Here is a 26304-nt window from a genome sequence, read left to right as displayed (position 1 = left end):
TTCTATTTTTCATTCGACTTGTCTTATACAATGTAAATGTCTCAAAATACTAATAAATACCTTATTATTTATTATTACATCAATGTATTAAGATGAATAGCCACAAATACGCACAAGTTGCCCTGTTACTTGTTTATTCATGTGAAATTTTGTTCAAAGGTGAAGTTCATCTTAACTTGAAACTTCCTTCAATTCCTTTCGCTTATATTGATGCAAGGTGATTTTTGTTGAAGAATTTAACATTCTTGTAAATATTTGTTAATTCCTTCGGGAGATACCCATTCTCAACCACTGCATCATATGCATTTCATCTTCGGGTTAATATTTTTGAAATATTCAAATGATGTAAGCCAAAGAAGATAACGAACATTACCTCTCCTCAAGCTAGAGCATTTTATGATATTATACTGATCTCTTGTAATTTCCATGCAAATAACTAGATTTGGTATGCCTTCAATCAGTTTGTATAAACTTCAATTATGTTCGTCACATATTTTCCGAAGAGATTCGACATTGTGATAAAATACGTAATAACTTTCACGTAGAACGGGCAACATAGCGTTGATTTAAAATCCAAAAATGTTTTGACAAGCGTCATAACCCCACATTTTCGTACTATACAGAGTGAAATGTGTCAAATTTCCATGGCCAACCGACTGCTAAAATAAAAGTGAATGAAGTATACCTTTCTTTTTTTTTATTTTCTTCAGTTATTTGCACGTTATCTACACATAAGCAAATCTTTTCGAAGTCTATTTGCCCGAGATAATCTCAGCATTGACCCAATCGATTCCAAGAAAGGCTTTGGACTACATTTTACTCTTCAACTTCACACAATTCCGCCGTCATCTCGAAAAAGTAAGTAACACATCAGGCGCAGCTAGTAGACTGTATTGGTGGGGCTAGGCGGGAATTATTTTGATATTTTCCCATATTTCTTAAGATTTAATTGTGTTGGAATATTTTCTATGAACCTTTCTCAACCAGCTTGAATTCAAAGTTCACAAAAAGTGGTATATTTTCAATATTAAATAATTATGAAGATTAATTTGAAATTGGTAGGCAAAATCCATGGAAATTTGTCTTATTTTGAATTCGTTTCTAATCTCAAAAACTGACATTATCGTAAAGCGCAAGCGTTGCATGCGCATTTTCTTATGGTTCATGATTGCCGCACCTCAGAAATTATCCACGACATACGGATACCTTACGAAAAATAGTGTTTCAAATTATATTTTAGGATATATAGAAGTAGATCATGTTTTTACACTAATATTCACTTTTAGCTAGCGATATTCCATCTCTAAGTTCCTTCATAAGAGTCCCATGTAAAAAAAAGGACCTTAGATAACCTAGAACTCCGTCTGCTTTTTTTCCTTTTTAAAAGTAAAGCTGGCGCTTGAGAATAAAATCTTGAGAAAATTCGCGTATAGGTTGTTTGTATTTCTAATAGCTGGATAGTAAAACGATGTAATTTGAAACAACTTACTGATATCCATGAATTTTTCCGGAATAATCTCCGATCCAAATCATGTGGGCTACGGTGCAAGTTGCAGTCGCTCTTATAGGTAACATCATGGTGTGGTACTGCATCCAGCACTGGTTAGCAGACAGCAAAAGGTCTATTCTTGAGTTTGCGCACATCAACCACATTTCCGATCCCGAGAGGCCATCCTCTGAAAGAATGGAGGCATAAGTTATAAATTCAAGCTAAACAAGTGTTTTTGATATCAAAGCGATTCATTCGCTAGAATACAATTCCACTATTAATTAATCATAAATTGATAACGCCTTAGAGAGTGAGGCAGGTGAAAAATAAACGAAATAAATTCTGATGAATGACATCCGCCGACAATTAAATCAACAAATGTTACGAACTAACCAACTACCACTACTCAAAGTATTAACAGAAATAGCATTTCGTTGAGATAGAGCAGCTGCTGACCATGGTTTCGGTACCGTCTGACATCGTCAGAGCAACACAACTCATACCCCGTCGAAAATGGAATGGATTAACGGCCCCTTTATTCGATGTCGCTAAGGTGTATTCATAACACATAGATACATCATATCCTCTACTGACATGGAATAAAGTCCTTCAATTAATTCCTTTTTCGTCGGAGTATATGTTGTGTTGCTCTGACAAGGTTAATCGATACGGGTACGGGTCACCATACACTGTTTGGTTTAAATTAACAGTGCTGTGACTAAGGTGGCGTAAGAACACAGTAACAAAACCTACACAGAACATTACTAGTTTTCCGAAGTCGTACATGTTCACAGAGCTTCTGAGGGGTACTTGGGTGCCTACGGACAATCAGGATAATATGATATATAATAATTGAGTATTAACCCCCCCTCCCCCCGTTTGAATACACAACAGTAACCATTATACACATATTATATTTATAAACAGGAAAAAGCACTTGCCCCTTGCTAGAGGACACGTGCTTCTAAAAGAAGAATATTTTTTGGAAGCAAACATTGACCACAAAATTCTAATTTATTCTAGCATAACAGGGAACAAGGATAAGGTTTCCTTGATTTGATACAAAAAATATCTATTCAAATCATTTTGTTGTTTGTAGGATATAATGAAAAACTCTTATAGAACTATACAAAACTTCTATGTCAAAATATTTTATTACTCAATATATTCTCCTCTTAATTGGATACATTTATTAGAGCGAACCTGCAACGTCTCAAGATCTTTAAAAAAATGTTTCTTCTTGCTCTGCAAGCTCTGCACAGCTTCTATTACCTCCTCGTTGGAAGAAAATTTAAGGTATTTTAAACTTTTTTTCAGTTGAGGAAACAGATGGTAGACGGATGGAGCCAAATCTGGTGAAAAAGGGGGGTGTTCTAGTACTTTAAATCCTAAATCACGAATTTTTTGCATGGCAAAATGGGATTTGTGTGCAGGGGCGTTCTCCTGCTAAAACAAAACACCTCTGGATAGCTTTCCGCGTCCATTCCCTTTAATTTTTTCCCGTAGAGTGGTCAGTAATGTCGAATAGTAACCTCCGATTATTGTTCTACCCTTATCCAAAAAATCAATGATGATTACTCCCTGGCAATCCCAAAAAACCGAAGCAAGAACTTTTCCAGCAGATTTTTGGACATGAAACTTCTTAGGTCTTGGAGAACCAGAATGTCGCCATTCCACCGATTGTTGCTCTGTTTCTGGATCGTAGAAATGTACCCAAGTCTATAGTAACAGTTCAGTTTAAGAAGTCTACATCGTTTTCAAACCGAGCGCAGATCGAACGCGATGCTTCTACCTTTGCAGCAATTTTTCTCATGTCCAAATTGACGTGAACTATATGATGAACACGTTCGTATGAAATATTCAGTGCTCCAGATATCCTAGCTGTATTCGGGTTCGGCTTTCGGACAGTCCGAGAATGGTTCTAGAACTGCGCAGAGGATTTAATACTAGGGCGCAACAGTTTTGCGCAGTCCTAGAACAATTCTCGGACTGTCAGAAAGCCGAACCCGAATACAGCCCCTAATTCGACGGTCTGATAAAATCATGTCATGAACTGCATCGATATTTTCGGGGATTGACAGAGAAACAGGACTTCCCGATCGGTCATCATCTTCAATGGAAAATTTACCTCTTTTGACGCTTGCAGTCAAATTTTTCACGGTCCCATACGAAGGACATTGATCACCAAGGGTATTAAGCATATCTTCGTGATTCTACTTACCTCTTAACCTTTTTGAATACAGGTACTTGATGATGGCTCGATACTCCAATTTTTCGATTTTCACAATTTCGGTGGACATCTTCTTTCTTTTAATTTATGTATGAACTCTGGTATACTTTTTGGACCTAAACTTCACACTGACACTTCTAATGAGTTATTGTTCTTTGCTATAGTACCGCAATATTTTTTTTTATGCATAGATCTGGTCTAGATATCAATACATCCTCGTAACTCCAAGGATCCTCTATGAAAGTTGAGGATTGATTTCATATGATTCAGATCCAGAAAGGTATGAAAATACGAGAAATATAGGAAAGGTAATACGCAAAATTAATACATGGTTAATTCTTTTCTCTTGTTTCTACATCGATTAGGACAGTGCGGTGAAAATAAAAGGTTTTGTCAATAATTTAGATTATTGTTTTCAATTTTTTCTCACACTGGCGTATTGAGTATTTTTCTGTCAGTTGATTAACGTATCGAAATGAACCATTAAAAAAAAACGTCCTAATTATAAGATAATGAGAAAAATACTGACATCCTGACATCATGAGAAAAGATGTTTCTTGTGGCTTTTCGATAATGCTAATCACCAACGATCTAAATTCTAGACTGTGTAGAGTCGTATCAGAATCTTTTTTAACGATGATATCTGTTTTTCATTTTGATAGTTTTGTAGAGGTGATTTTTGGTAAAATGCTTCATTTTAAGTTTACCTTCATTTTAACTTGTTCAATAGGACAATTAAACAAGTTAGCTCTCAACAATGAAATCTTACCTGTTATGTGAGTAAGACCAATGCTTGCGGTGGCAACAACGTCCGATTGATGTTTCAGAGAAACCACATCGCTTAGATGCGTAAATTCTGGGGCACTAGCGATGGACACTATTTGACTTGCGGACGGTCGGTTTTTGTGTTGCTGCGACCAGCATAGCACCATCAGATCCAGGAAGTAACTGGGGTACAATGTTTCCTGAAATTAAGAATGCATTGAGTTTGAGGTTGCATTGGATTTATATCTAATTTAATTAATATCGTCAAGGAAAAAATACTGCTTCGTTGTTTCTGAAGTCAAATTTCATCGTCAATCAATGACTTATTCATGCGATGAAATTCCATAATACACTGCGCAAAAAAATTAACGCACATTCTGAAAGTCTCAATTTTAATGAAAAATAACTCTACATTGATTTCATAACTTATTCTTTATGTTCTCTCGGGAAGATTTTGAACGAAACAAGACACATTAAATGGAAGAAAAATTCAGGATTTCACCGAATCTTATGTGAAAGAAGAGAAATGAACAATTTTCAAAATACTGAAATGCTGATAAGTGATTTAATACTTGGTATTTCCACCCCTTGCGTTAATTACAGCTCGGCAACGACGGTTCATACTCAAAATGAGTGATCTTAAAATGTTCTGATCTAATCCTTCCCAGATTTCTCCGAGTTGGATTCCTAAGTCATTAAGAGTAGCTGGATGATTTTCTGAACTTCTCAGCCTTCTATTGAGGTTTTCCCAAACCTGCTCAATCGGATTGAGATCTGGACTTCTTGCTGTCCATTCCATTCGAGAGACTTCAATCTCTTCAAGGTACTCCTGAACGATGCGTGCACGATGAGGTCTGGCATTATCGTCCATAAAAATGAAATTTTCACCAATGTATGGGGCAAATGGCACTACATGCTCTTCAAGAATGTTCCTTATATACTTATTCATAGCTCCCCCGAAACCAGTAGTATTCAGGAAATGGCACTGAGAATATCTTTCATGTGGACGTCTGTATACAAGGGAACATCAGTCACAATGGTAGAGGCAGAATCTTGACTCATCTGTGAAGAAAACTCTTTCCCAATCGGCCTCTTCCCAATGGATATGCTCTCTCGCAAAATCCAAACGCGCCCTTCGATGGGCTGGGGTAAGATCTGGGCCTCTTGCCGCGACACGAGGCCTTAAATCATATTCTCTGAGGCGATTTCTTATTGTCTGAGTGCTAATTTGCACCTCATGAGTTTGCTCAAGCTGTATTTGAAGGAGGCGAGCGGTTGCAAACCGTTGTCTCAACGAAGAAACTCTCAAGTAACGTTCTTGAATGGCAGTTGTTACCAGTGGTCTACCCTGTCCTGGTCTTCGGACATTCATACCTGTCTCCCTGAGTCGCTGCAACATACTGGACACACTTTTATGGGAAACTCCAAACCTTTCTGCAATTCTTGTGTACGTCAACCCTTCTTCTCGCAAAACTGCCGCTTGGGCACATTCCTCTTGGGTCAAATTGCGTGTTTCGCGTTGCATAGCGATCGAGTGTAGAAAATCAAACGAAAGAAGAACTATTGATCACTAGAATTGATCGAGAACAACTGATTTTAGAATGGAGCCAATACATTCAAAACCTGATAATATCATCTTTTTTTATTCCTGCTGGGAAGAAACATTTGTATTGAAGAAAACCGTTGAAAGTGGATAACATATGCATGCATAATTCTGATAAAAATAATTATCATAGAGAACACCTTCAGTTGTAGAATAAATTTGTGATTTCCATAATGTGCGTTAATTTTTTTGCGCAGTGTATTTCATAATAACTTTTCGAATCGTCATCAATGTTACTAACCCTGTAAGTGAGGGGAGGCCTGCCTCCCTCCAATATGCACTCCTTAATGGATTCGTGTCCTTCGAATGGTTGGTGCAGGGTGAGCAGCTCGTAGATTAGCATCCCGAAAGAGAAACAGTCCACCTTTTCCGTGTACTCCTCCTCGCCGTTGTACATCATTATTTCCGGCGCCATGAAGCCCTCCGTTCCGCCAAAACCCTTCGTACCGGAGGGCAGCGTGAGGCGACTGATTCCGTAATCGGCCAACTTGATGAGGGCGGGGTGAGTCGTCGGATCGTCCACAAAGGGCGGCGGCATCTGCCACACCAACACGTTTTCCGACTTGAGATCCCTGTATATTATGCGCTGACGGTGCAAGTACTCTATGGCCTTGGCCACCTGTAACATCATGGAAATGAGAATCATTAATTAATTAATTGCCCAGAATTGATTGATATTTAGGTTGAACCTGCGCGGATCGTTTCAGTAAAAAATAAGGTTAGAATTTGTCGTAACAATGTCACATAAAAACGTGTTTCGGTATTTGAAAAGTTGAAGCATATTAAAACTCTTTCTTTAATTATGTATCGATCTTAGAATTAACTCTATCCGAAAGGTGACATCTCTTTCGCTTTTTACTTCCCTGACCTGGTTTCTGCCGATAAATGCGATTTCCGCTGTTTCAACTCGCATGCATGATGACCACGACACGCGGTTCGAGCGAATGAGGAAGGAACAAATGGCAGCTATCCTTATTCAGGGGCCATTGGGAGGGGTTGAGTAGAAGTAGTTATCATCCAGATGGCGATGGGTTATTGTTATAACTTCAAAGCGCCCACTGGCATCTTATAAAAGGTACACCAATTCGTAGAAGTGCTCCATTGAGGTGATTGTTGTGTTGCTCTTCCTCGATGGAGAGGTCTTACCGCTGGAAGTCTCAATGATGCTACGATGGCAAGTTCGATTCAGCACGTAACGTACAGGGTGTTTTCAAAGATGAGGCTTTTTTTGATAGAATGTAGAAGTTACAGAATTAAGTCATTACACAAAAAATTGCCTATATAAAATATTCAAGATGCCTTAGCTGTAACCCCTAGAAGTTAGACAAAATTTCATCAAATTTCAAGTACGGGACTGTGTTCCGAAATCGGAAAATCGAAATAAAACATAAACATATGGCTGGACAATGAATGATTCAGTACTTCCAAGTTTATCTTATTAGTTGCATCAGGTCAAAAGAAAAGAATTGTTGTGCAATTTAGGGTGAAAAAAATGTATAAAATTGAGGCGGTTTATTGAAAGTGCGCATGTTGACAAAGTCTCATTATTGTTACCCTATTTTATCCCATTTTTACGACGATTATTGGAGGGTTCGAACGAGAAGATTGTGTTGCTCGTTGTGAAAAATTGAGTGAATAATTCAGACGAATTTTATTGGTGAGATTTTGAGCTAATATTCTATTTTTTTACACTTGTGTCTTTTTCTGTCAGTTGGTACCGAAATAAGCCATTTCATAAAATCGTGTAGGTTACTAAAAAATGTGAACAATTCGGCAATCCTAAGTCTCTATTTTTATTCCCACGTAAAAATCGAACAGGTCAATATTCTAAACGAAACCACATGGTTGAGTCAGACATCAGGAGATAAGTTTTTTTTTTAAATTTATTTGCAATAATTCAGATAACAAATGATCTACGATCTGTTTCAGTACTTTTTTTCCGTTTTTCTCAACTTTGTCATTTTGAAAGTTTTGTATAGGTGATTTTTTTTGAAACGCTTTATTTTGACCAGTTCTTTCCTGTGTTAAAAAAAGCCTCTTTAAATACACCCTGTATAGTGGCCAGCGACGATAGAAGCTGACAAGCATCAAGTGTACACTATTATTAGGCTCCTGCTCGAGCTCCAGGCAGCAATACTTGCAATCGGAAGATGTGTAGACATAAAACTAAAGAGGAACTATCAAGGATGGTGACATTGAGATCCATTCTCAAAGTCAAGCTGCTATCCAAGCACTGAACTCCTATGTCATCGATTCAAAACTGATATGGGAGTGCCGAAGGAAATTTATTGAAATAGTTAAGAACAAGGAGGTCTTTTTAGTCTAGGAAGAAACAGAGAGAAACATTCCGGAATCTTCTTGGAATGGATCGTACCAAAAAGTTTTTGGAGTCCTCACTCTTCCTATAAGAGTCTATATATATATGTCCTCACATAGCCTCCTTGTAGCCCTCCCATGGGAGATTGATGATTAACCCTTTGCATTTCCTCTACTGTCTCTGATATAATTCGAGCAACATTCGGTTTCTTACTAATTGAATCAACCTGCCTTAATTGACTTAATTGTCACTCATTTTTCCTTTGAAATCTGAGTCATTCTTTTATTTCCTCGTTACGTTTACTGTACTTTTTTCTTGAGAGTTTGATGAAACGGCCACTGTATATTAAATGATTTCTTTCTTTTAGTTTTAACTAACAGTTGTATGATACTATATTTCTGAGAACTAATGAGCCTTAACACTCTTGTATGGTTTGCTGCTGATTAAATTGATGTAAACTCGGTTTTGATTATCGCTTACAACTTAGATAACCTCGAACTCTGTCTCCGCCTAATAGATGGTACCTTGATAGGTTTGCTATTTTTTTCCTTTCTAAAAGAATAGCTTGCGCCCGAGAATAAGCTCTTATAAAGAAAGCCCTTTGCAATGTTTCGAAGAAGAGATAGCTTCTATCGGTATATCTCGTTTCTTTCAAGTGACTGATTTGCTTTTCTTTCATTATGTATGTATTGGTTCCGTGGAATATCACTCAATTTAACTGAATCTTCCTTTCTCCACCCATATTCTCTTTATGGTTTTTCTGCGGAAAAAATCGCGAACCCATTCGCTAAAATTTCCTGCGGAAAACAAAACTCTACTTTAACCTCACCTGCAAGATGACGGCCTGCAATGTGGACGGCTCAAGGCTGGCGCCGGAACGCCTATAATGCTTCAGCACCAGGTCCAGTGCTCCCTGAGGGGCCAGGTCTAGGATGAGGGCAAGAGGACTGGTGCACAGACCGATGAGGGGAACTATATGCGGATGCTTCAGGGTCATCAGAATGTTCAACTCCTGTCTAGCGGTACAGTAGGCCTTGCACGCGTACTGCAGCGGATCCCGTTCCCACTTTACTTGCGCGGCCTTGTAAGCGATGATGGCAGACTGACTGGCATTTCCGTCCGGCTGCACAGGCTGGAGCATCTTCATGGCCACGTCGATCACGTTACCACTACGCAGTTTGCAGTTGCCAACGAAGACGAAGCCGAAGGCCCCTCTGCCTAATAGTCGGCCTCTTTTTATGTTCTCAGACTTGACCACGTAACGGTCACCGAGGTCCATAAAAATCTGCGGATGAAAAAAGCTAGTTTAAACACTACGTACAAACTAACATTGAAAATTTCGGACAAATATTCAACAATATAAATACAAAAACAAATCGAAGTCAAAACAAATTCTCTGAAAAAAGGAATGATATAACTCAGAAAATACAACATACTCTACTATTTGAATATACACGTTATCAATACCAGAATGGCTAATATGTGAGAAAGAAAAAGGCCAAAAAACAAGGATATAATTCTGAAAACAAAGAAGGATTTCTACTGAAGACAGATACTCCCAAACCAATTGTATAAGAAAATTAAATGAAAATGAGAGAAAAATAGAAACATTTCTGAATTTTCCATCGCTACTGCGTACAATCAGAAGAATAGAGATATTCTTGATACGGATTATCATCAGCCATACATCATCCTCTTCGAAAAAAAAATTAGCTTTAATTTGATATCAAAAACATCTACGTCATGAACGTAGAAATACATCGAAATGTTACCTGCTTACACCTGGCTGCGAGGTAGTTGCAGCCGAGTGTGCGATGGCAGCTATGGATTTTATTATTCTTTATATGCATTGCTATGATGTGGATGATATTTTATTTCAAAACGGAGTGAACGAAATTTCTCTTGGAATATTGATTAACATTAATTTAATTAAAATTACTTGCGGCCACTTTTGACAGGCTGCGGTGTTATCAGTGTATTCTCCTATCCATAAACGTATGTAAAAATGTGTTTCTCTCTGTACGTAATGAACGTAGTAATTCTGCAGCGGGATCTCGTACTATTAAGCACAGAACACACCCATACTTACTTTATGCTATTAAGCTTAAAGCTTCCTTCAATGTCATTTTCACTATTTTCAGTAGTGTTGAAGGACACTTTAAAATTAAAAGAACTTCAAGTCAACTTGGCCGTTAATCATTTCATGAAACTAAATTTAAAGATGTGTTCATGTTGCAATACTTACTGCATCGGGGGCGATCTCCGTCAGCGGAATCTCACCGTGGGTCGGGCACTTGACCACCTTGGCGCTGTAAGCGGCAAGGATGCATTCCTCCACCATCCAGGAATAATTCATGGATTCGCCGCCGTGGCGTTCGCTCACTATACCGGGATGTCCCTCGACCGACGCCATCCTACTGGAACATTCGGAATCGTGTCCCACGCCGCTGTCGCTCTCGGAAACGATGGATTCTTGAGACTTTCGTGGTAAGGGCTGCACTTGATCCAGATAAAATTCCCTCCCGGACGGTTTCGAAGACTGAAACGATAATGCCCATATTATTATGCCACCAATCGAATGAATAAAGTATAATGTTTCAGAGAAATAATGTCCGCTCCACTTTATCACCTTAGACCCCGAGAGCGTGAAATGCGTTTTGGCAGTTTAACTTGGCATAAAAAATGATTTGGACTCAAAAATCCAAATGATCAACCACGGAAACAAACGCCGTAATAAGTGAATGAAATCAAACAGCTACAGTACATATCGAGAAACCACATGAATAATAACGTCTATAAACGAGATAATTAGTAAACAACGATCCGAATTTATAGAAAAAGAAAGATACACAACTAAAAATTTGCGAAGGTGCATACAGCAACCAAATTCTTTTATGTGGGGTAAATATATACACTGCTCAAATATTGAAAGTGGATATATTCTAGATAAAACTTAATTTTTGCATTTCCTCTCATGTGAGAGGCGTTTGTTTGCGTACGGAGTATTACCAAAAATTCTATTTCATCGACAAAGAGTTGATGCTGACATGGCTCTGTGACCTCGTCAGTCCAACATAACTTATCCGTCTACGAAACTTAAATGAACTCCCGGCTCCTTTATTCAATGTCAGTAGCGGATATGATATACAGGGTTAAAACTATTTAGAGGCTGACTATGGGAATATCGAAAACCGTTAAGAATGAAGGGTGCCTCGAATTACAAGAAAATAGTACATCAGTATAATCGCTATATAGAATTTTGATTACACACCGAATTTCGAGTAATTATGTCCAAAAACAAATGAGTTATGAAGAAAAAATGATAATCTTGATTTTCAATTTTATCGAGATATCTCAGGAACCATCAGAGATATTTTGGAACTGTTTACACCAACCCACTCATCCTTAAATAACGCAACTCAACAAATTTGTGTCCAATTGAGACGGAAGATGTAGAGCAACCCATCTCTTTCTAATGGTTTGGCAACCAATCGAATAACCGCATCAGACGTCGGACGTAGCAGTTGTCTCACTTGAACGCCCCGGGTTGTTTTTGTTTACATCGTTATAAACCAATTGACAGAGCGCAGAGAGAGATGGGTTGCTCTACATCTTCCCTTCCAGTTTCCCTCAGTTTGCCTGCATCGAGATGCCGTTCCAGTTTTTTTAGAGTTCAATGATAAATACACTGTAGCGACATCGGACAGAGAACGGGGCTCAACCCAATTCAATTTCCTAACTCTCAGATTGAAGATAGCGGTATGCTAGTATGCATCATATCCGCTACTGACATCGAATAAAGGAGCCGGTAATTCATCGCAGTTTCGTTGACGGTTGAGTCATGTTTCTCTGACGAGGTCTGATGAGAACGAAACCATAGTGAGCATCTACTCTTTGTCGACGAAATGGAATTTCTGTTAATACTTTGAGTGAAGGTAGTTCGTTAGTTCGATTTAGATCATAACATTTGTTGATTTGATTATCGGCGGGTGTTATCCATCGGAATCGATTTCGTTTATTATTCACCTGCCTTACTATTGAAAGCGTGATCCATTTATGACGGTATCATGAACATTTCATAAAGTTATCATCTCTTTTCGGTTGTGGCTCAGTGTGCGATTTGGGAGGCATTTGTTTTATTGAACGCAGAGATCTTATTATCCTCATTAGCGCAAACATGACAGCTGTACGGTATCGTGATTTGATCGTAGACCTGTGATTGTTACCTTTGCGGCAGCCATCGACAACAGAGAAATGCATGGCATTAAACAAAAGAATTGGGCCTCTACCCCTTCAGACCAAAATTGTATTGAAAATGTCTGGTTTGAAATATCACAGCAATTATACCGCTTACCTAACCCACCGCATACATAACAACAGCTCACCAATGCTTTGACGAACATTTAATGAAACACTCCTAAAACTTTCATTTTCATAGTCTCATTGACACCATTAAGAATAGAGTAAGAGATCTACGATAAGTTAGAGGATGTCAACCCGATATTACAGATAAATATTAGTAAGAGAAGCCTTTTTTGAGCCTGCAGACTTTACCAGGAAGAATCTTCATTTTGTCGGTTTCTACTCTGTTTGTAGGTTTAGAAGATTAGCCTACTGTTGCCATTTCAGGCAGGTGGACCATATGTAGACACCTAACTATACATCAGTACATAAACAAAATCGTTCTTCAATTTCTCTTCATATATTATTACAGGTAAGCAAATCCACTTTAATTTTTGAGTTGTGTATTTTTTACATGGGAATTGTAATTCCCGTTAATGAGCTTTTTTCTATGTAACTTTCAGATTAGACCAAAATAGACTCAAACGATTAGGTTGGACCCATTGATGAAGAATTCGTTGTCAATATCAATTCTGTCTCCAACACTCTGAACGACTTGAAACTTTCAGGTAATGTTCAAGAAACCGGTGGAAACCGTTTTAGAGTTACTAACAAAAAATTAAATTTCGACGATTTCGAAAAGATCTCATAACTTTTTTGTCTTTGAAGTTACAGATCCGAAACTTGAACCTTCTACAGGCCCTTTTTCACGTAGAATACACTGACGAGCACCAAAAATTTTTTCATTTCGAAACATTAAGCGAACTTTCGTTTCTTAAATGCATACTCTCATTGAATTTGTTATTTTTGAATTGGAAAAATAGGTTCTGTTAGTAGAATCTACGTATAAAAATGACTAAGAAGGTTCGAGATTCGGATCTGTAACTCCAAACACAAAAAAGTTATGAGAACTTTTCGAAATCTTCAAAATCCAAATTTTTGTTTATAACTCAAAATCTAGAAATGATAAGTCGGTTCTGTTTTCAGATTTGAATTGGTCATGAAAAGAGAGCTCGAAGTGTATCATCCGTTTTCTTCTAGCTGCTATAGTTCTCGAGATCCCCTCAGTAGACAACGAATTTTGCCACCCTGTACATACCGCCGTGACGGACTACTTCACCCAAGTAGCCTAGTCTACTCCGAAAATTTAAACCTCGACAGTCGTAGCTATTTTGAAAAATAGATTACACTATATCCATGAAAAAGTCCGAAGAAGCTGATAAAAACTCGATATTTCCTCAAAGTTTCAAGCGCAGGGTTGAATGCTGAGGACTTGGCGTGGCTGTTCCAGAAGAATTGGGATAATACAATGTGATGAAAACGATAAACGATATGGTGTACCGTGACCGTAGAAAGAAGAGAGTAGTCCATCTAAATCGGTTGTCAAAATGTGGGGTAGATTTCCACGACTCAGTCGAAACTAATTTGAAAGTCATGACCAATGAGAACTATAGTACTGAAAAAAGTCCTTAGAGCAGGAAAAATCGAATTTCTTTTACTTATTGATCACGAGCCTTTCGTACTGAGCGTTCAACGTGTTAATGTACCTTCATTATTAGCGTGAGCTACTGAAAAAAAATTCTGTGGTATCACTTACATCCACATGAACCCTAGGCAAATAAAGGGAGCTGGGATCGTAGGGATGATTTTGCTCGCAATCGACAGCGTGTGTCAAGCAACTCGGACACGGCACCAGTCGAGTTATTAAAAATTTTCCTTCGGAGGTATGAACGAATCTCGTACCCAGGGTCGGATACCAGTCCTCGAGCAATATGTCGATGTGGTCCACGGCCAGGGCGAGAAGTTGAGCTGTGCTTTCGTCAGTGCTCTTCAACACTATCTCATCGTCGTTATTTGTTTTGACCATTAGAAATTCGAGAGGAAAGTATATCTCCAAAATGGAGCTGGTTTCCATGTCTACGTCAACCCATATACCATCTTGTTTAATGCGAAACCTGGAAATTCACGCATTATGTTAAAGACTCCTGAAATCGGTAATATTTTCATATTATTGAGAGTAAAGATTATTCTGAGGGTTCAATTTCCAATCTCAAGGAGTAGAATATGAAAAGTTATATTCCTGAAACAAATGAAAGTGAACTCATAAAACACTCTATAATGATACTGAATATTACACTGTTAACTGCGATATTTTATCTTCAACTTCGAATTGGCTCAATTTTCATTTCACTGTTTTATATTATAATTTATTTTCAGTTATACGATTCATTGAAATTGAAAGGTGCATGATAAAACTACAAGCATGACTGTGAGATCTTATACAATAATAGCTCTTGTAATTATTCGATGGTACACACTTCAATTTTTATATACAGGCTGTTTCCTAATTGAATGTCAATATTTATGGGGGTGATTTTTGGGCCCATTTTAGTAAAAAAACTTCATATGAACATATTTCCTAAACGTCTTACCTTTTGAGAACAGGGTGGTATTATTTAGACGGCACTGACTGTATTCAACTATGAGCAAATTTGATCACTTGAATTCTTTTAGTCCGGCGCACGGGTTTCATCTAGAAAAATTAAATCCACGTATGTATCTGCATGGTGATATCGTCATATGTATGCATCAACGATATTGTTATGATCATGCAGAGAAACGGTTTTTATTTTTTTAAGCGGAAACCGTGAATCGGATTGAAAAAAGTCAAGTGATCCACTTTGGTAAGAAATGATTGGGAATTTCAAAAATAATTTTTATTTCAGGAGAAATCTGTGGCGTAAAACAATGTCTGCCAAAATAGGTTGGTCAAATTAGGTACGAACGCCACTGGTGGAAATTAAGAAAAAAGTGATACATTAAAAAATGCCTCTTGATTTATAGTATACATGTATGACAAATTTCATTAAAATAAAGTGATATTGTAGATATTGATGATAAATGATTTATTTTTGAATTTTTACTACCCTGTATCTCAAAAGGTAAGAAGTTCAGAACATATGTTCATATAAAGTTTTTTTCTTGAAATGGGCCCAAAAATCACCCCCATAAGTATTGACATTCAATTAGGAAACACCCTGTATAGTCCATTCAAGCACCAATGAGATCCCAGTAGGCATTAAAAGTCCAGTCGCCACTTAATATCGTTTCACAAAAGATCTCCAATAATTATTTTATTTTCGATGAATTTAAATATAACCTAATTATTTGAAATGTAGAAATACTCAATAGGGTATTCTAACGATTTGTCAAAATCAGCTTATTGTTCGTTACCGTGGGGCATACAAAGCTTTTTATTACCACTATTAAGAGGCATTTTTGAGAAAGTTATGATCTTATCACTCTAATCTAACGTAAGGAAGAACATTTTTTTCCACAAATGCACAAAACACAATACTCGACCAAAACAGCATGCGAATCAATGGAGGGAAAAGCTTGTGTGCCCCACGGCAACGAACGCTTACCTGACAAATCGTTAGAGTCCCCTATACTCAAAGCAAAAAATTAAAAATTGATATCATTATTTTTTAAGATATCGGAAATATATTTTCGTCTGATGAAGTAGTTTGATATAGACTCCGAAACGTTACTATATATCTATAATACATATATAATTATAATTTCAACAAAGTTCTTTTTTTCAGTTCATTGTCAGGCAACAATTTTTCTACTTGATTTGCTCCTGACAAATTAGTGGAAGATTTTACGCAGAAGTAAATCGTTTATTTCAATTTCTTAATTGATTTTGTTCCAGAGATTGAGAGTGAAAACCCTAAAAAGTTTCAGGAAATTATTTTTCAAATTTATACGATTGAACCAAGAACATAAACCACTGTACTAAATTCAAAATATCTTCGGTAAATACATAGATTTATATACCAATAGTTGGTCTATCAGTCAGTATTTATTTCCAATACCAACCTTGATTCCGCAACTAAAAATCTTTTTGTATGGGCTTTCAACGATTTTCCACAGCCGCTCGAGATGTCAACAATTCTTGAATGGGTTGTCTATATTTGGAATGAATAAATTTGGTATTTATTTGAGTTCACGATTTCGAAAGTGCCAGATCATGAAGCTTGAAACGAAGGTTATATTTTTGATGAAGAGAAATAGCAATAATACCTATAATAATGTTAAACACTTTTGATATGGTTCTCTGAAATGATTCCAAAAAAAATTTATGAAAGAAAAAAACTACTTACTTCATCTGTCTGTAGACCGCGTCTGAAGTGTGAAGAATTTCTCTCAATCTAAAAAGGGTTATGTCACCGTATTTGAGTTCCACACCGGTTTGCCACAACACCCAATCAGCTTTCACATCTAGCAACTTCGATAATTCAGGATCTTTAACAAGCTACAATAAAGTTTTTAGTAGCTCGGTAACAGCGATAGACTTACATATTATTCTTATATATAGTATAGAGGTGGTAGACATTTGATGAAATCAATAAATGAATAAACGTCAGTGAGAGACTTCCAGTTATACATCGGATTATACATATCGGTTATTTTCAACAATAATATCATAGAGCGTCTTTATTTGTAACATCGCAGTTAGCTAGCTCACATAGATATAGTGAGGAAAACTCCTATCTGGGGGAAGGGGTTAATTACTCCAGTACCCCCCATAGACCTATAAAACACATGGACGCGCCCTTTCTGTGAGTTTCAATAGCCACGAATGCGGCTAACATGAGATGGAGCTAGTATGGGCAAGATGGTATTAATTTCCGAGATATATTTATATATTGGCGCCCGTTAGAGATAAAAACAAGTACCCATAATCGAATATAAAAAATTGAACGAATATTAGTATCATTTAGATTGCGTTTAATGATCCAATTAGAACTAAAGAGCACAATTTTTGCTTTCGGCATCTATTCCTCGGAAAATACAACAGATAAGTTCATGAAAAGTTTGTAAATAAATTGATTTGAATAAAAACAATTGAGCACATTTTTAGCCAACACAATATTCTGATTTCTTGTTCAATATCTGAAAAAATATTTCATTGCTCAATATTGAAAAATAGACATTACAATCAGCATACTAATTTTCTCTTCTAATCTCAAGTGCTTCTTGAGTATTATTTTAGCTAGATGAGAACAGAATTGACATACATTTATTGATTTGAAATGAATAATTCAACTATGATATAATAAATCGATTAATACATTCGAAGTTACTATACCTGTGAAATTTCACTTTATCTGTCTTTTCAACTCATTTCGTACTATTAATTGCACTCTACGAGGACACCATTATTACTTTCATAATAGAAAAGGATACGACATTCAAAGTTGATCTAAAATTGATGAGAAAATTCTGAAAATTTCGATAAATACAAAGTTCAAACGAATGTTTTGCCCATACTAGCTCTATCTTATTTCGGCCGCACCCCCTCTCTCTCTACGCCGCGTCCATGTGTTTAATATGTCTATGGTACCCCCCAGAAATTTTCTGTGAATCGTCTATCAATATCCTTGTGATTTTTATTGAAAAAAATTATGAGTTGAAATACTGAGGGAACACGCTTTAATATCGACTGGAACTGAAAAGAGATACTACTTTTTTGGCACTAACAGAATGTAGACCTCTATAGTTGAGTAAAACAACAATTCAGATTGTTATGATATAAATATTGTCGGGGGTGGCGAGAAAACAATGAGGGAAATTTATCAGATAATTTACCGGAAGAGAACCCTACGTTAACGATATCATGCGCAATAAACAGTTCCGACCACCTCTAATTTAAAATCTACGTGGAAACTTCTAATAATAATTATTAATTTATAAAATAACGAGAACTCACATCTTTAGGAACTATGAAGAATGATCTGATTATGTCGGTTATGGTATCGTCTGCTAATAGACGCGATATCAACCTAGACCAAAATCCTGACGGAAAATAAGACATCAACAAAAGTCTGGTGATCGTACGTCCTGAAGAACAGCTGCTCAACTTATACTTGGTTGAGGGCGGTTCTGGAATATCTGAAAGGAATATTCTTATATCGCATCATATTAAGCCAATGTAGAACTCGTTTCAACCATCATATTTATTATTTTGTCTTTTATTCAGTTCATCCTGTGAAAAAAATAAAGTACTGTCCATTCAAGATCATAAAAACACTCGGTTGGCGATGGCATAATTTTTGTAACTAGAGGAAGCTTAGAGCACATGAAATGTTGTTAATGTCACAATTACGTTGCGACAACCATTTGCCAACTCCCATTTGTTCACGCTGTTAAAAATGTGGAAATTGCTTGCCAAAGAGCAGAGAAAAAGAAATCGACGGTATCGAACGTATTCAATGAAAGTTAATTAATATTATGTTTCATCTTAATTTGAACGACTTCAAGTTTAGCTACATGTTTCCTCAATCAGGAAGATAGTGAGTGAAGAGGACGACAAAGAATTTCATTCTATAACCAATGAGATGGTGGCAGTGGAGGATGTTATTTTCAGAAAAGATCTGCAACGACAAATTAGGAATTATAATTTTAAAATGAACACAGTATTGTCACAATACTTAATTATGAGAAAGATATGTAGTGTGAAGTTCGATTTTTAATTCCGATTCATGATGTTTTATTATCTTAATTTTTTTTATTTCTAAAAACGATGTAGCACTTTGTAAAAACATCATGAATTTGGAGATAACCGCTTTTTTGTTCGTCAGTGCCGATAAGCCGAAGCAAAGACATATTCATCGGCACTAATTTTACCAATTTTCAGCACATGGGAGACATAACCTTTTCCGCTCGCCGCATCTTCAAACTTTCTTGCAAGTTCCCTCAAAGATCTCATCACATTGTCTATGAACGCAAATGAGTTCAATAAAACTTCATTAAAATAACCGTGATTTCATTTTTCCAAAAAATGTGTAGTTATCTAACTAACACAATTCATTGTATGAATGAGAAAAACACTTTCAGTCGAGTTTTCAATGATTTAAGAATCATAAAGTGGCAGTACTTCTACCGTCTACAGTAGCAAAAGAAGTCGTACGCTGAAAACCCTGACTTTCATGAAAATTTGACTTTATATCCGAAAGCATGAAGTTTTCGTATGGGAACATGATCCATCATTAGAAGCGTATTCCGATTTCCTTTAAGAATATCAGATAAGAAGTTAGGTGTTCGATTTGAAAATATCCCGTTTTCGTTTTTGTATTCTTAAAATTTCAGCTTCCTAAACTATTTCGTCAACCTCAACATAAAATGACATTTATTGTACTAATTCCCGAACGATAAGTCGACTATTTTTTTTTCTTCGTCCGCATCAGATACTTTCCGTTCCTTAACGCTTTTCGTCCGCTTTTATTGTAGTATAGAAATAAATACGACAGTGGCGATTAATCAATTTCGAGAGCCAGGATTTGATAAAAACACAAGTGCCTGTGACACTTGCTATTGTAAAATTAATTATTCAGGAAATCTGCTAGATTTAACGAGTGAACTAAGAACGTGGTTTGAATATTTCCTGAATCTCTTTAGGGCTTTCACTCCCAGTCTCTGAAACAAAATCAATTAAATAATAATCGATTTGCCCCTTCGTATATTCTTAGACTAATTCGTCAGGAGCAAATCAGATGGAAAAACTGTTACTTTCCTCAGTTAATCAATCCAAATACGATCTATTCCTACTGAACAATTGGCCAAATTATTATTTTGATCCAACAATATACACGTGGACTCTTTAATTTTCCGCATACAAAGATTCGGTTCTGTTATTAAAATTTTAGTGTTAATTCCAATCCATCATCTCATTAGGCGAGTGCTTTTCAGGCGGAAATAATCGCAATCGAAAGATGCGTGGACATAAACCTGGAAAAAACTATCAGGGGTGTGACATAGTGATACACTCTGATAGTCAAGCCGCTATCAAAGCATTGAACTCCTATGTCACTGACTCAAAATTGATATGGGAGTGCCGAAGGAAACTAAATAAAGTTGGCAAGAAAAACAAGGTCTCCTGGTCATTCGGGAATCAAAGGAAACGAAGAGGCTAACACACTAGCCAGAAAAGGAGCACAAACGCCACTTACTGGCCCAGAGTCTTTCTGTGGTGTATGCAAAAACACCTATAAGAAAGAATTCTTGGAAAAGGAAGAAAACAAAAAAAAAAAATTACTCTGGCGGACTCTTCCAGGAATGGATCATTCCAAAAGGTTCCTTCGGGACTTCAGAACTGCAAGAACCAAGAAGTTCTTGGATCTCGCGCAGAATAAGCTAAGCCTCCTCACTGGCTTTCTTACAGGACATTACCGCATATGATGAAAATAGATCTATTAGAAACCGACGACTGCAGATTCTGGGGAAGAGGAGCAAACTCCTATTCACCTCGTTACAGAATGTCTCGCCATTGCAAGTCTGCGCAAAAAATGACTAGGACAAGAGTACTTTAGGAAGAACGAAATTATAGGCTCCTTGAAGCCCTCTAAGATAGTGGAGTTTATTGGAGCTCTGGAGCTGGAGGGCGAGCTGTAGATAGCGCAGTCGCTAGAACAGATCTGATGGGGGGCACAATAGACCCTGAGGTCGCAGTGAAACGTAACCTCCTTATAAACTAAACTCAACTAAACTAAATCTGGTCTCCTGTATCAGAAGATGCAGAGTTCTTCCAGATTGAATTTTAATCGATATTTCAATATTATTGTTCATTATTATCAAGAATTGGTAGTGATAACGATATGGATATGAATAATACTCCTCCAGAGATGAGGGAATTGGCAAGTTCGGAGTTTATTAATAAGCCGTCATCTTGAGATGCTGTCACTATCTTGAGAAAGTATCAACTGAGATAGGTCTTGAGACCCTTTTTGAGATCTGACTATTAATACGGGCCTGAATAATTCTATTTTCAATTTCTCCAATAATATGATCTGAGAAATGATAAGCTCCGTTCTAGTAGACAAACTAATTTTGCAATATTTTGTTTGTGCAGGACTTCGAAAGCGCCAATTGGCGTGCACGAAAACGGTAGCCCTCATTTCTAAGACGGACAAGATAGTGCTGATTCAAAACCCAAAAACGCCATTTTCGTCCCATACAGCAAGAATATATAGCAAACGAGCTGCAATAGCACGCCACGTGGATCGCATCCAGGTAGCTCACATAAAAAAAGGCGATGCTGAGGAATAAATTTGAATAATTTAATTCTTAACTATCAACTCGTGACAGATTATGCGGCTCTTCCTGTGACTTATTCATTAGATAAACAACGTTTTCGCACGAAAGTTGAACAGATTTTAAATTATATTCTTTTAAATTTTACACATAATCTATGCTGTACCAATGCCAACGCACCAAGTTCTTTCAGTGTTTCTGAACAGAATTGCACCTCCTTTGCCATATCTCCTTGCTATACAGTGTGGAATGTGTCGAATTTTCCAGGCCAACCGACTGCTTTTATAAAAGTTAATGGACTAAAGAACACAATTCAACTCACTCGAATGCTTGTCAGAGGAACCGGAAGTAGAAGGCAAATTCATCTGAAAATCCGGATTCTGGTATATGACCGACTTCGGCGACAAAGAAATCTTTTTGTTGCGAACGGCCCATCCTCTCGACCTTATCGGTACTTTGACCTTGACCAGGAGGTTGCACAGCTCTGGGTATATTTGCGAATTGATCATTTCTTCCTCGGTAGGAAGGAGTGAAGGAATCAAAAGGGTCCTCGAATCCCAAGTAAGAGCCACCTCGAACTTGTTCAACAAATTAACTATGTACCCTTTGGTGTCCATGCCGCCTATGTTATTCGATCGGAATATGTGCCTGAGATCGTCCAGTTTCATTATGCCAGTTCGAGCGAAGGGGTTGATCTCCCTTATGGTAACCACGTGCGCCAGCATGTCACAAAGCCATTGGGGATCCAAGAAGTAAAGATCCTTCAGGGTGGCATCGTCATAGTGTAATAAGACTCCTGAAACGAATCTATGTTGGTAAAAATGATTACACAGGTCTTCACAGAATGAATAAATACGTCCGAAACACATCATAGTAGGGCTATTGGGCGTTTGTAATGAAATTTGAACAAATATGTTGTTCTTGTGAAACGGTAGTTTTTTATCGAGAAACGACTTCTTCACATTACGACGCTTTTTTGCATGCCATATTTATAGTACGAGATCCCGCTGCAGAATTACTACGTTCATTACGTACAGAGACAAACACACATTTTCACATACGTTTATGGATAGGAGAATAAACTGATAACACCGCAGCCTGTCAAAAGTGGCCGCAAGTAATTTTAATTGAATTAGGGGCTGTTTCACCACTTAGTGTTAAAGTGTTCGATATGTATTCAGCAGATATGCTAACATCATAATAAATCTGTCAGTTAAATATTTATCAGTTTCACCGCCCAAGTTCCAAGTAATTTATCTGCTAGTTAACTATCTGAAAATTTTACTGAATGAGTGAATGACAGTTTGGCAACGCCGTACTCGTGATTGAAATTAGGATAAATGAGCATAGAATGAGGACAGAGTTAGTCAGTTATGAAGTACATTGACAGAAGAAGAAGAATTATGAACACTTTTCTCATGTCTCTATGCTCTGATTTGAAATATCCAAAATTCAAATTTTTCCATCATTTTCAAATTGGTTGGTGAATTTTTAGTGAATGTGAAAGCATGTTAAAAAAAAGGGAAAGAAATGTGAATTTTTCACGTGAGGAGACCGATGCTCTCGTCTCGATTATAACAGAGCGTAAAAATATAATCGAGAACAAAAAAAGTGATGCTGTGACTTGGCAAGAGAAGGAGAAAGCGTGGAAAGATATAGAAATGACTTTCAATAGTAGAGAATTAGGGCCTTTTCGTGATGCGAAGCACCTCAGAACGTAATTAACAGATGACTTCGTCAGTCGGAATCGGCACCTGAATTCTTCGTCATCATAGTTTTCAAAATGTTCCATTCTAGTTCTAATTTCACGACGTTTGCGAGGCCTCGATAAGCTCGCAAAATAATAGTCACTCTCATCTTCAAGACACTCAAAAATATCCATTATCACAAAATCTGGTGTTGCGTCTGCAAACGTTCACGAAATACCTTCAAGATAAACTGATCGAGAGCAAAATTTTCTCGAAGTTTTGACAGTTCGGAGTGACGTTATCTGGTACATGAACTTTTATCAGCCATTCGATCTCTCAGTCAAAATATTCGACAGTTTAACAGTAAGGATAACCTAACAGACACCTGTGAAACACAATTTTCAGATTTATCTGGTGGATTAGTTGTGGATAGCTTATCTGCCACTTTAACAGTAAGTGGTGAAACAGGCCCTTAATGTTAATCAATATTCCAAGAGAAATTTCGTTCACTCGGTTTTGAAATAAAATATCATCCACAACATAGCAATGCATGTAAAGAATACTAAAATCCATAGCTGCCATAGCACACTCGGCCGCAACTACCTCGCAGCCAGTTGTAAGCAGGTAACATTTCGATGTATTTCTACGTTCATAACGTACACGGATGTTTTTGATATCAAATTAAAGCTAATTTTTTTTCGAATAGGATGATGTATGGCTGCCTGTGAAAAATGGCCGCAAGTTAGGTCTGCCATCTGTTAAAATAGCGAGATATCTGAAATAAAGCAACGCCAATTGTTAGATGAGGATGGTGGATGCCAGCCGACTTAACATTTACAAAATTATAATTACGTAATGAATATTATGAAAAAAACTTATATAATATAATTATAATATGATTTACTCATCAAGTACAAATGTAATTAAATCTGACGAATTTTTTTCGTGTTTCTTCAAAATCAGTCTCTTGAATCAAGTTATATTTTATATCAATGTATTACATTTTCTAGTCCAAATCCGATTCCTCGCTGCTTTCACAATCGCAGTTGTCACTATCGTCGTCGCAATCAGAGTTTTTTTCATCATCTGAAAATGTGTTAGCTCAATTACATAATACATTTTCTACTTGTATCGGAGTTGAACTTCCCAGAAACCATGTTGGTTTCAGGGCACCATCCAGAAGAAGCCAACCGCATTTATTCTCCGCACTAAACTTTAAACAGTGGTACTTAGTAGCATTGAGCAATATTGAATTGACGAAAATCGTCCGTAGCACCTTTTGTTTTAATGACTTCCAAAACGATAAAATGTGAGTTGAAACAAACCCTTTAATTTTTTAATGAATTTTTCATCATTCTCTTTTGCCGCATACATCTTGTTGAACATGATAAATCGTTCAGTGTCTTTGGAATGAACTTTGGTGAGACTTATCATCTTTTTAAAAAATTCTTCTTATGTTTCGATATTAATTTATTTGGACCTTATTCTTATTAGAATCTATTATATGCATTGCGCCCGAACTCTCAGTATTCGTATAGCGCCCGACGAAGGGTGATTACATAAATAATATCAACAGCGTTGTTTACAACGAGCTCCAACACGTGGTTATAATATACGAATAATTCAGATGCACTGTTGAGCACCTTAAGATTCCTTTCACACCACGGGTCTTTATCGTCGGGTTTTTACCGGAAAACAACCGAATGAAAAATTATTCATCGGGTTTTATCCGTACGGTGGGCACATCAAGCTCTCGAATCTCGTGGCGATAAGCGCCGCCGAAAGTGCAATCTGGTTGTTTTCCAGTGCGAAACTAAACCGGAACATGTGTGAAAGATCCCATAATATCAGTAGATATAATTCGGAACATCGGGTAAGAACCCGATGGTGCGAAATGAGTCTAACTCTCTCTTACTTTATTTCGGATATCTCGCCGTTTTAACAGATGGCAGACCTAACTTGCGGCTATTTTTTCACAGGCAGCCATACATCATCCTATTCGAAAAAAAATTAGCTTTAATTTGATATCAAAAACATCCGTGTACGTCATGAACGTAGAAATACATCGAAATGTTACCTGCTTACACCTTGCTGCGAGGTTGTTGCGGCCGAGTGTGCAACGGCAGCTATGGATTTAAGTATTCTTTACATGCATTGCTATGAAGTGGATGATATTTTATTTCAAAACGGAGTGAACGAAATTTCTCTCGGAATATTGATTAACATTAATTCAATTAAAATTACTTGCGGCCACTTTTGACAGGCTGCGGTGTTATCAGTGTATTCTCCTATCCATAAACGTATGTGAAAATGTGTGCTTGTCTCTGTACGTAATGAACGTAGTAATTCTGCAGTGGGATCTTAGACTATTACAATTATTTTCAATTAAAACGATCCTGAAAACCATATCGTGGTTCAGTGGAGTTCATTGGGGAAGTTTATTAAGAGCTTTGTTGCCAGATTTTATATCGGATAAAAAAATTAAATATTACCATTGTCATGAAGGAACATCGTGGCTTGATGAAGCTCTGAATGATCTCTGAATGTTTTGTTAAACCGTTGTTGCATGTCGACCGATACCACCATCTTGTATTGTTCAGCATTCAACACAGGGTCCAGTCCGTTCATCTTCCTCTCGAAGGCAATATGGTTCACGACCTCCTCAAGAGCTAAATACGAGGCGGGAACTTTTTGTTCCAGCAAAAGTTCTTTACTTCCTGTTTAAAAAAATAATTCAATAAATAAATATGCGCCTTATCTGGGGATCAAAGTATG

The 26304-nt window shown here is 37.1% G+C and overlaps 1 protein-coding gene across 1 annotated transcript in view; it reads right to left on the bottom strand.

Annotated features, from left to right (window-relative positions):
- The window catches only part of LOC123318419 (leucine-rich repeat serine/threonine-protein kinase 1), a 73285-nt gene that overhangs the window by 8915 nt on the left and 38066 nt on the right, over nt 1-26304 (bottom strand). Inside the window, exons 18-27 of the mRNA XM_044905031.1 lie at nt 26022-26246; nt 22164-22637; nt 18522-18703; nt 16912-17063; nt 14343-14700; nt 10650-10943; nt 9234-9689; nt 6329-6706; nt 4489-4684; nt 1490-1676 (exon numbers count right to left, since the gene is read on the bottom strand). Coding sequence (XP_044760966.1) covers nt 1490-1676; nt 4489-4684; nt 6329-6706; nt 9234-9689; nt 10650-10943; nt 14343-14700; nt 16912-17063; nt 18522-18703; nt 22164-22637; nt 26022-26246 — 2902 coding nt within the window. The remainder of the gene's footprint in view (nt 1-1489; nt 1677-4488; nt 4685-6328; nt 6707-9233; nt 9690-10649; nt 10944-14342; nt 14701-16911; nt 17064-18521; nt 18704-22163; nt 22638-26021; nt 26247-26304) is intronic.

This window comes from Coccinella septempunctata, chromosome 8 (assembly GCF_907165205.1).
Source record: "Coccinella septempunctata chromosome 8, icCocSept1.1, whole genome shotgun sequence".
In the NCBI taxonomy this organism is placed as follows: Eukaryota; Metazoa; Arthropoda; class Insecta; order Coleoptera; family Coccinellidae; genus Coccinella; species Coccinella septempunctata.
This window is presented reverse-complemented; position numbering and strand designations above follow the sequence as displayed.